General features: G+C 43.6%; 1 protein-coding gene across 2 annotated transcripts in view; it reads left to right on the top strand.

Moving 5' to 3' along the window:
• The window catches only part of plxna1b (plexin A1b), a 239,002-nt gene that overhangs the window by 165,448 nt on the left and 60,691 nt on the right, over positions 1-12,863 (top strand). For both annotated transcript variants that reach the window (XM_084062474.1, XM_084062475.1), the window contains exons 11-12: positions 8,625-8,721; positions 12,026-12,216. In XM_084062474.1, coding sequence (XP_083918600.1) covers positions 8,625-8,721; positions 12,026-12,216 — 288 coding nt within the window. The remainder of the gene's footprint in view (positions 1-8,624; positions 8,722-12,025; positions 12,217-12,863) is intronic.

Consider the following 12,863-nt stretch of genomic DNA (forward strand, 5'->3'; position numbering starts at 1 on the left):
ACGACAATAAGACGGCCTATAGAGAGGAGCTGGTGCTGGGGACACCTCCCCAGCACCAGTTGTTGGTGCTGAGGTTTAGAAACGGTCAGCAGCTTAACGTTCCTCAGCAGGCCCGGATTGGCCGTCGGGAGGACCGGGACTATTCCCGGTGGCCTGCCCTCTAGTGGCCTGCCTGAAAAAAAAAAAAAAAAAAAAAAATTTTTTTTTTTTTTTTTTTTTTTTGCATAAAAAAAAAATATCAGGTCAGGCCACCCATCCACAGCCAGCGCGGCGCTTAAGTGATGCAGCAAAAAAAAATCTCTCCTAAGCTCAGGCCAGGCCAACCACAGTCAATTTCAATTCAATGCAGTCAGTGTTGCTTGCAGCTCAGTGCAGCTGCGGGCCTCTCCCCTACCTTTAACCCCCAAAAAGGCCCCCCTTTTGTAAGGCCCCCCAAAAATAAGGCCCCCCCAAAAAAGGGCCCCCAAAAAAAAAACGGCGCGCGCTGCGCGCGCGCAGGGTGGCCTGGGTGGGCGTGTATCTCCCGGCCAGATTTGGAGTCCCACTCCGGCCCTGTTCCTCAGTGTGCAACATCATAGAGGACCTCTCCTGTGATGGATGCTTCAGAATGAAGCATGCAGTCTTCTTCAATTTTCAGAATGAAGAAGACCTTTTAGTCAAAACGTTAACAGTATAAAGCTTTGACTGGGAGCCCTTTGTGTGCAGACATACATTTGAATTTCATGTGGTTAGGGAACACAGCCTTAAAGCACGCAGACTGTTCTCCTTGTTGATATCTGGTGGACAATACAGGAGCATGACTGCACGTACCACCAGTAACCAGATGTAGGGACCGTTTTTAACTGTGGGCCATCAAAGGCTTCGCACATGTGCCCACATGTTGTCTGCAAATATGCAAATCAACCATGACTGCTGCTATTGTAGCAGGACTTACCCAATGTACAATACTTCTGGATACACTCGTCACTTTTACTTACGTACACAATTCTCTTTTTAATATATTTCTATTGTGTGTGCTATATTTAGGGAGTTATAGTGCCATGTTGACAACATGACTAGAGCTGTTATTGGTGACCAGTGCTGTTATAACAGAGCTTAACTCTTTTCTCGTACAACATTCACTGTATTGACCCTGTGATAAGGACATGAACACTAGCATTCCTATTCTGTTCATGTCATAATATGTGATCATTCCATGATAATTATAGGCGGACATTTGGCAAAAATCGCAAATCTACAAGCATAGCTGCCAGGCCCCTAATGAGCCACCCCCACACTCCTGCATTATGCAGAAGAACTGTCCGTATGTTTTGGGAAAATATCAGCGGTCAGTCTCGGTGTGGTGTGCTAGCATGGATCTGCATCTCAGCCTGCCTCGGTGGGCATCAGTGTGGTGTGCTAGCATGGATCTGAATATCATCCTCCAGCCTCCCTCCCTCCTCCAGCTTCCATGCTGTCTGTCTCTGCAGAGGGAGCAGGATGCTCAAAGAGATTTTGTGATGGCTTTGAAATGTAACTGGTGTGAGAGCGCAGAGCGGCCAGTTATTCTAGTTTGTTAATTCTCTGCTGTATAATCACAATAATAGTAATATTTTGGTGTGTGTGTGTGTGTGTGTGTATATATATATATATATATATATATATATATATATATATATATATATATATACACACACACACACAAATACCATATACCGTATACTGTACAGTACACAATATACAGTATACAGTACACACATAGTATAATATACTATACTGCTACGTGGGTCAACGTGGGATTACAGAAGAAGTTTGGTGGAATGGAATGAATTGACAAAGGAAAGGAGAAGATACTGGCAATGAGGATGTTCCAACAAATAACCAATTACTTTCCCTCAAGCCATCTCTGTCTATCTCTCCGTCTCTCCGTCTGTCTGTCTGTCTGTCTCTCTCTCTCTCTCTCTCTCTATATGAAGAATACATTTGTGCATGTGTGTGCGTGTATGTGTGTGCGTGTGGTAAGCCGGGTGATGGGGTCTGGCCATGCCCCAATCCTGTTAGCATTAGCGATTACCGCTGGCTAACAGGCCTTTATTATGGCTAATTCCAAGCTGCCTGACCCCGCCACACGCTCACATACACACGCACTGCACATATCCACTAAGCTATAGGAAGGATTACCACTTTTATCCTTGATTAGGAAGTCATATCTGCCTAGAGTTGTGTGTACATGTGTGCAAGTGTAGTGTAGGCATGTCTACATGGCATTGGTATACTACTGCATTAGACTTACACAGTAAAAATCTTTTTTCATTTATCCATTTGTAACCTTCAGTGTACAAATACAATGTAAGCAAAATCGGGTCCATTTGTACATGCTCAGAGTTAAAGATGCATATTTTGTGAATAAACTGATTTGAACTATTATCTGTATGGTAGAGTATTTTACCCATTTTGGGCGGGAACCCCTATTTGTAACTATACCTTTCAGGACGGGAACCCCTTTTGGGGTTCCTGTTGCTATGTACAGTATATAGCAACATACAATTTTTGTAATTTTTGAATAAATATTTTTTTCAGAAAACGTCCTAAATGGGTTAATACAGTATAACTGCTACTGCAGTGGTTGGAGGTGGTCTCCCATTCTACTGAGATATTTAGAATTTGTGGTCGGTTACGACTCCGAGAAGAGGTACTGCATGAAATTTAGAGGGGAATATCCTGCATCCCAAGCAAGCTCTTCATTATAGCTCAACAGTTTTTGGATGCTTGCACGGGGGACCTGGGTTCTAATCCCGGGTAGGACATGATGACAGTTATGGATTGTATAGCGTTAAAGGGGCTACACCATGAATTTCATTTTTTTTTTGGTTTTTAGTATTTTTTGGGCTCCCCAGTGTCTCTTGTACCCCAAACAACTTTTTTTTTAAACATTCAGTCATTCATGCTCATTTCATGGATTTCCTGAATGGGCGTGTCTGAACAGGCCATTTCAGAATGGCAGGGCAAGTGATGTCACTTGCCCTGATTTTGCATTGATGATGGCCAGACAGAATTGCTCAGTAGCTCCCCCCTGCCCAATAGGACGTTTTGGTATTGCAGCTGAAAAAGCTTGGAATGACAGACAGTCAGATTGTGAGAAAAAATATCTGGATGTTTTTTAGGCTTACAACCTGTTTAAAACGTATTAGGGGGCAATATTTATATATAATATATTTTTTTTAAATTCATGGTGTAGCCCCTTTAAATTAACAGTGAGGATTTTACTGTGTGCCAGTGATACACATTTGACCACGCTGCTCGGCTAACGCTCTTTTTTTTTGGTCTGTTTTGGCCAAATGTGTCAACGCAGCATTCTGTCGATGGATAAGATATGTCAGCCAGGATGTGATCTTTAACACTTGTCTCTGTCGTCTTCTGAGAGAAGTTGAGAGGAAGACACCAGTCTCATCTTGTCCCAGGCATCGCCCTCGGCTAGCTTAGTATTTTTAGCTGTTTGGATTTGCACACCTTCAACATGACTAATTATCAGGCTGTGACCCTCACAGACGGTACCTGTTGTTACTCTCTTCAATCTCTCCCTCCCTCATTCATCCATCCATCCATTCCTCCCTCCGTTGCTTCTACCTTTCTCTTTTTGTTTATTTTGGCGGGGATTTGGGAGAGAGTGGGGGAAGGACAGCTGGGAGAGGCGGTGCTTTCTCTCCTGTCTCCTCCATCTATCATTCTGTTCTGGGCTCAAACATTTACACACCGTTTCATCATTTCAAAAGCTGATGTTGCTGTTTCTCATTGCAAACCACACTATTTGGGATTAGATTCCTTTTTCTTTTTTTTTCTTTTCTTTTTAAAGTATTGTATGCTGTAGTACACACATGCATGCACACGCACACACATGCGCACACATGCGCACACATGCGCACGCACGCACGCACGCACGCACGCACGCACGCACGCACGCACGCACGCACGCACGCACGCACGCACGCACGCACGCACGCACGCACACACACACACACACCTATTGTGTTTGTGGTCTCAATTTGTTTTGTTATTGGAATTCTCTGCCGTGAATAACACTGTGTGTGTGTGTGTGTGTGTGTGTGTGTGTGTTGTTCAGGTGAGCTATGAAAGTTTAATAGCCTTTGGTGCAATGAGAGGAGATGGGCTTGGGGATCATAACCTAACCTCTGTTCTCTCTCTCACATTTCTCTCACACACTCACGCACGGATGGACACACACACACACACACACACACACACACACACACACACACACACACACACACACACACACACACACACACACACACACACACACACACACACACACTAAATATTCATGTTTTTGTTTGGTGGAAGTCCATGTTTGAACATATCACAACATCCATTGTCAACACCCTTAGTGAACATACACGCACGCACGCACGCACCCACGCACGCACGCACGCACGCACGCACACACACACACACACACACACACACACACACACACACACACACACACACACACACACACACACACACACACACACACACACACACACACATACCTGTGACTTTGACATTCTCATGGAGAAGGAGAGTGGCTGTATTATTGTTTAGGCCATTAAAACCCTGTGCATGCGTCCGTGCGTGTGAGACTGAAGGCTTTGTGTTGTAGTAAAACCAGGGTAGGAGTATTATACACATTCATCTCTCCATCGATGGGACCTCAATCATCTCATTAGAATTGTTGGGTCATGCCAGGTTCATTGGTCCTGCAGAATAGTCCCATGGCAATGAGCTGTGAGGAAGCTCGAGACACACACACACGTCTTCGTATTTATGCAGGTCCCACTTGATCTCCTCAATCTCTATGCTTCGTCCGGTTTGCTGTCCTCATTTTTAGATCCCCCCTCTCTTTTTTCATGCTCGTCCTCTTCTCCTCCCCTTTTCTCTCCATCCCCTTCCCTTCAATCCATCTGTTGTTTCAGCCCCCCCCCCCCCCCCCCCCTCACTCTCACACACACACACACACACACACACACACACACACACACACACACACACACACACACATTCCCCTCCATCTCTGTCCAGCGAAGGGGCATTCTAGTTCCCATGCAGACTGGGTGGTCTTAGTGGTGGGGTGGGGGTCTGAGTCGAGGACGTTCATACAGTATGCTAGGTCTCTGATGAAGCTTACACTGAAGTACAGTATATATATATATATTGTGTATATATATGTATTGTTTATACACGCATGATATACAACGTGATCAGTCTTTGATGCGTTTGATCACACGCGCGTCACTTGGATAGCATCCCGTGTGCATATTGTGTGTTTACAGAACACACATGTGCTTCTCCGGACTCGTTTGATTACCCGAGGATAAAGGAATGTCCGCCATATTTTCTCGTCTTGACTGCAGGCGATGGGGTTGGGGTGGGGAGCTGCTGGGGTGGTGGGGGGGAGCGGTGATATATAAGAGACACGATAGGAGAGGAATTTGACAAGGGAGGAGGGCTGGGAAGAGGTACTGCAGACAGAAGAGAAGAGGATTGGAAGCGAGAGCTTCGGAAGGGGGGTTGTGAGTGGGGGGGAGACGAGCAACGTGTCAGAGAGCAAATTGAAAATGCCAGTTTCACTTTAGCCACCTCCCCGCTCGGGCTGTTATAACCGGGGCCGGCCTCTTATTCCATGTGTAAATGAATGGTCTCCGCATCGCAACGTACACAATCACCTCTCCCGTCAAGCCTGATTTACACGTAGGTGTCTGTGTGCTGAAAATAGCAGATCTATAATCTTGCGAGCTTATAGATCTGCTATTTTCATCATAAATCAAGCATCCTCTCCCCAAACCCCCCCCCAAACCCACATCATCATCCTCTCTCCACCCACGACTCCCCTCGTTGCAGCTCTGCTTCTCTGGCTGTGTTCCCTCTCCCAGCATACCCTCAGGCACCAAGTCTAAGCATCTCACAAGACATACAGTACATTTTACACTCAGGACCTAGTTTGTGGAGAATTCTTTGAAAATTGATTTACCCAGATGTATTCATAGCCGCAGTTTGGTGCTCTGACTTATTTAGTATCTATTACTTATTGAAGAGGCAGCTTTTCCCCCGGAGTGATCCCCCATACTGGCCTGTACAACTTCCACAGAGCCAACTTTTACAGCCAGCCGGTATCTGTGGAGCTTCTGCAGCTGCCCCCCCCCCCCCCCCCCCCCCCAGTACATGGACTGCAATGCCTACTGCATTATAACTAGAGTTAAAACACCTAAGTCAAGTTGAACAGTGGAGGGGAAAGAAGCAAATAAAGACGAGAGATGATTATGAAGGCATTGTGTGTGACACTCCACCCCTTTGATTCGAGTGCATGTTGTACCTTTATAAAGACATCAAGATGATCACAGAGAAAGAGAGACGCACGCACGCACGCACGCACGCACGCACGCACGCACGCACGCGCGCGCACACACACACACACACACAGACCATCCAATCCACTTTATTCATGGAGCACGTTTAAAACAACAGTGTTGAACCAAAGTGCTGTACACTCAGTAACAAAATATACTAAAATATACACACACAGACACACACACACACACACACACACACACACACACACACACACACGCACACGCACACAGGAAGAGGTTGAAGGCTAGACAGAAGCCTACATTATACTCTGTCACACTGTGTGTCATTCACCTAAAATAACTAATTTTCAGTGACAGTGTTGTGTGATGAAGTAAACATTTGGCTTGACACTGGATGAAGTGCTGAGGAGAATTGATTGACAATCAATCGTTACGGGAGAGACAAAATGATGAATGTAAACACCTCCAGTGGAGAGACTTGTGAGGGGTAAGGGTAATTTGATTTCTGCACTTGGGGCGGGAGCATGTAAATCATCCAATCACAGATGCGGAGAACGGATGACTCAGCCAATCACATGTCATAACTCTTTCTTATCTACGGCATGCACATTTCTGCTTCTTTATTCTCTCCAGAATACACTATTTACTATTAATAACAATGTCAAGATAAGACCCTGCGTATCACATTGGAGTGGGGTAATCACAGTCACATAAGTGTTAAAGTCAGACCTAGATCCAATCTGTCGGGTCCATAGCCACAGGCCTGGGCTTTCACAATGTATTTTATCACCATTCCACTAGAGGTGAATAGTCCTGCTATCTATCACCCTCAGGCCACTGAAGATAGTGACCATTTGCTATTGCTGTCAGAGTGAGTGGGCAGTCTTTGACTGACAGGGGCATTAGGCTAACATGGTCTATCTTAAGACCTACCAGACATGAACCTCACATCAGGTCAGAGGGCCTGCAAGCTGCACAGCAACAGATCTGTTAGTATCTTGCTGCGTTTTAGTCTCTGCTGGACCAGACAATTGAATAGTTTTTTGATGCAGAATCTTTTCCTTTTTTTATGGAGGGGGGTGGGGGGGTATTTTCTTTAAATTTTGTTCCTCTTGTTCACCTCAGTGTTTGAAAATACAGTAGAATATATGGTGTTAATTTACTTCTGACAGTGTCAGAGGTACATTTACACTCCAGCTTATGCTGTGTAGACAACTTGACAAATTAACAAATATTTGTAGATTTGTTTAAGTGCGTGTGTGTGTGTGTGTGTGTGTGTGTGTGTGTGTGTGTGTGTGTGTGTGTGTGTGTGTGTGTGTGTGTGTGTGTGTGTGTGTGTGTGTGTGTGTGTGTGTGTGTGTGTGTGTGTGTGTGTGTGTGTGTGTGTGTGTGTGTGTGTGTGTGTGTGTGTGTGTGTGTGTGAGTGAGAGAGAGAGAGAGTGACTGATGTATTTCCAAGTTAAATTCCGACATTGACAACAGGTTCTAGCTGGTGTGGATTTCTCGCGGGAGCTGTTGCTCCGTTGTTCCCACATCCAACCCACTTTCATCACATTACGGCTTCTGGAGCTTGTTGTCTCATTTAGAGCGATCCCATAAAATGATTATGCCTACTGCGAGTCAATTACATTTCAACTCGTATTAGTTCAGGATGCAAAAATGAAATTAGATGGGAATATTATCGTTGAAGATATATTAGGCTTTTCATTCATCACTTCAATGGAATGAGTACCAGTGATAGGGATTCCAATCTCTTTTAATCAGCTCTGTGCTCCGGCAGCGAGCCGGGGATGAGCCTGTTGTTAAAATCACAATATAGCCTGTCTCTCATCGCTCATTTTTATGGCCCTTCAACTCGGCAAGCACTGCAGGGTGTGTGAGTACCGGCAGCCAGCGGCCAAACACTGTTCCGTTCCAGCTACAGCTGTAGCTACTAATCTTTTAAGTTCAAATTAAACGCCCGGACAGTATTTTGTGATGTGTTTGTTTAAACCACATTAACCCTGGCGTCTTTATTTTGGTCATGGGCGAGAATTCCCCAAAATAACCTAGGCCTATATGCTTAATTTATGATGCGTTGAATAGCAGGATCTACTCGCTTGTAAGCTTGATCTGCTACTTCTTTTGCCATGTGACACCACACCATCGTACAACAAAGTATAAATCAGTTAATCAGTTAATTTGTGTTCCCAGTGACTGATGGAGCTAAAATTGCAATGTGCAATAGGTGGTGATATGTAAATGCTAATATGAATGTGTTTGTTGTCATTCCAGTACAACTATGAAGGCAACGACATCAGCGACCTGCCAGTAGACCTGTCTGTGGTTTGGAACGGCAACTTTGTCATAGACAACCCTTACAACATCAAAGGTAAGCTGCTCCTCTGGACAAAACGTAATTGCTGCCTAATTTCTGTCCTGTCAACCGAATGTCTGCAGTCTCTAAAATTCCTGATGTATAATACAGTTTGCCTTAAACAAGCTAAAATGAGCATAGGAACGCACTGGTGCACACTCATACTTATGTGTCAATAATGTATGTCAGTTTTCATAACATCCAATATTATCATAACAAGTTGGTGCCTTTTCTGAAACGGTGCTCATTTGTCATTTTGACCAGTTTTTGTCAGGGTTGCTTTAGCAAGTAAAAGAAAAAATAGCTCCCATACTGTAGGCTCTACCCCAGATACTGCAGTAAGTGACATGGTATTGCAGTTCCCTGTGAGCTCACTGGCACTGCATAGTAAATCATTTATAGTGTGACCAAAAGGCCTCTGCTAGCCCATCCTCTGCAACTGATATTCTTGGTCTGTAAACGCAGCACAGTTAACACAAACACTGTGGGCACTGTAGACCTACTTAAGTATGTGTAAGTGCACGCACGCATATTTGCACATTTGCCTGTGGGTAAGAGAGATACTGTTATAGTCTGCCTGCGAACTGTGTACATTATGGGTATATGTTGCATGTCTAAGATACGTGTGAGAGATTGCAACTTCAGGAATGCACTGAAGTGCATGAACTTGTATTTCTATTCCGCCAGCAACTTTGTACATGATTTGCACACAGGTGTACTTTTTTCCACTATAATTTTACTTTATATATGACATTACACTAGATATTATTTGCAGATTGATTTGCAATGTACAAAAACATTCCCCAATGTTGAGGTATATTTAACCACCACAACCCACTTTCAAAGAAGGGACCCTGGAGATTGATTTATATTTATGGCACATCACTAAAAGGAGCAGACAAAGGGAGCGTGTCTATTGTATAATTACTAGTGAGGCAGTCTTTATAATGCTGTCTTCATAATTAGCGGGGATTGTCGAGCACAGCAGGGGGCATGCAAGGCTTTTCTTCCACTGTGAGGTTTACGATAACACCACCAACTGTTCCCAGAACACACTATAGATGTTGGATGATGCAATGTTTTATTGATGGGCATTGTACAGTAGTGTTTACAGTACATTGTTGCTTTGATTGCATTGTATTGCACTTAGCATACAAAACACAGTACAGTATACAATATAATTGTTGGTACGTTAGTATGTTGAACGATCATTTATGTGTTGCACAAAGGCTAGCTACAGTATATCAAACTAGTCTGGCTCCAGCCCCTGAATCATTGTAGCCTCGCATTCAGGGTCTGGTGACGCTGTAGAAAGGTGGGGTTTTCTTGGTTGAAAATCTAACCGGCCCAATCGGGATCGGGTTAATCCAGTATGAACCAATCGCTAAAGAGTCCCACTTTGGCCACGCCTCCATCTCAGAAAACTGCTCCACTTTCAGACTGAATAGTGGAGTGAAACTAAATGAAAATTCAGGCTGAGTGTCAGGCTAATATCAAACGCTTGCTACATTAAATCCTGATCGCTGCACGGTTACTCCTAATCTTGGTGTGTTATTTACACATACTGTACATGTACATTTTGGTGTATTGTACACATATTCCCAAACAGAAAGCCAAGATGCTTAACCTTTAACCACTTAAAACCCTATACTTTGTTTGACTGGGGTCCCCCAAGGGTCTGTACTTGGGCCCCCCTCCTTTCCCCCTCAACACCAAACCTCTTTGCCGGAAATAGCCTATATGTACAAACTCACACGTTGGTGAAATCACATTCGGCGAAAATATGCTATTTTCACCAAATGTCTCGAAGTCACTCTTTTAGCGCATAAAGAACGCAAACAAAATGGATTCTGACTATAACATCACAAAATGTTGTAACATTCGTTGTGGGTTTTGTGATGTTTTAAAGAAAAATGTAAACTTCCTGTTGATTTTACCATCTGAATCCAGTCCGGGTCTTCCTTCCTTCTTCCACAGAAAATGGCTAAATCAACATGAAATTGATATTATTACTAAAAACACAAAATGAAATAAAATGTAACCAAGTACAACAAAAATATTAATCATCAAAAGTGAACCGAAATACACATCAACGCGGACATTGTATGCTTTGACGATGAACTATTCACACAATAAAACCAACAACACTGTTGAATGGTATGTATGACATACTGCACCATTAATAATGCATATTATCAGCAGCGTGCATCGGTGTCTATGCATTGTGTGTTATCTTCAGTGTGCATCTGGTGAGGAGCTTCCCAAGGCGACCCGCAGCCTACACGTCTGTCTTTCTTTGTCTCTCATTCCCTCTCTATCTCTCTCTCTCACAGAGAGTGTTGCCTCGCCACCTTTTTTTTTGCAATCATGATAATCATCTGGCAGAGTGCAAGGGATGCTCCGTCATCTTAAATACTGACACGTTAATGTAATTAGAGAAGAGTGCTTTAGCAGCCAGTAATTGGGCACAGGGTTACTTTAAAGCTGTGCCGTGACCAATGGGATTTGTAAATGAGTGAGAGGAAGGGAGGGGAAAAAAACATTTTTCTTTTCTTCTTTATAAATCCTGCAGCCATTAGGAAGTGGCAATTTAACTTGACTTTGTTAAAATGACATTGAGGAGGTTTGGAGTATATAGGGGTATTATGGGTAGTGTTTGGTCAATTTAAATGTTTTCTTTCATTGGCTATGAAATGGGATTGAAATAGATACATAAATAATACAATATAATCCACCCTAGTTTTAGATATCGTCGCTGTCGGGTAGAACTCTTATCTCCACATTTCAACTTTTTATATTTTTTTCCCCCTCTAAATGAATGCCATAGCCTCACGTAGTCAGACTATATCACTGCGTGAATATGAGTCTGGTGTCTCTATGAGGACGTTTTTTTCCCAAGGGGGCGGGATAAAAACAATGGCTCTGGACGCAATTGGTTAGACCTAAAACCAATTACCAATCACAGTCTCCCTTATTTGAATACTGGGCCCTGATTGGTCACCCCAGACTTCTGGAGCAGGAAATGGATTTGCCAGACCCAAATCGCCACGGGCAATTTTTATTTTGCACTGGCAGATTTGTCTGGTCCCAGGCTATTAATGCCATACTTCATCATACAAGAGTGTCAAGCAAAAGTAGTGAAACTAGCCGGATCGGCTTTCGCTATTGTTAAATGCTAGATGTTAGTTCCGTTTCCTGACAAGTGGCGGTTTTGGACATTGGTTTCCACCCAACAGCGACGATATGTATTTGTATTTTGTATTATTGACATCATGTTTGTAAATAGGTGTGTGTGTATAACAAACCTCTCGTCCCTCAGCTCATCTGTACAAGTGCTACGCCATGAGGGACAGCTGTGGCATGTGTCTGAAGGCAGACCCCAGGTTCGAGTGCGGCTGGTGTGTTAACGACAAGAAGTGCTCCCTGAAACAGGAGTGCACGCCTCCGGAGAGCACCTGGATGCACGCCACCTCCGGCAACAGCCGCTGCGCACACCCCAAGATCATCAAGGTAAACAACGATGGACCTGTGCAACCTACACAGTCAAATCCTCAGTGTTAGTTTAACTCTGACAGTGTACAAATGGAAGGGTCCATCTGGTCAGTTGCAAATTGGTTAAATTAACACTGAGGATCTTACTATGTACGGTGAGTTGTGTGCAACAAAATAATCTGTACATTTTACAGTACACTGTGAAATCCTCAAGTGTTAATTTAACTGAGAGTTAAACTGAAGGTCATATCCATTATACAAATGTAAATGAATGATAACAATAGCAGTGCTGACTGTCAATCTAGGTGACTGACACTACAGATTAATTGTTTTCAACTTTATATTTGGAAAAAAGAAAACACATGACATATAGACGTGCTTCTCAGAAATAAGAACGTCAAGGATAAAACACAATAAAGTCAACAAGGAGACTTATCGGTCCATTTGGGTCCATCTTTGCACTCTCATAGTTAAATTAACACTGAGGATTAGGCTGCGTAGATGACAGCCCATGTCCCCCAAGTGCGTGTACAAACACCCGACTGTGAACGTCCTAGAACTAATCTAAGACGTCTCCAACTTATATCCTGACTTCTGTCACGTCTGCAGAAGCCTTTGGCAAAGTCAGTGTGTTATTTAAAAAGAGTTCTCTCAATGAGGAGTTG

Source organism: Gymnoscopelus microlampas, assembly GCF_963454915.1.
Source record: "Gymnoscopelus microlampas genome assembly, chromosome: 7".
NCBI lineage: Eukaryota > Metazoa > Chordata > Actinopteri > Myctophiformes > Myctophidae > Gymnoscopelus > Gymnoscopelus microlampas.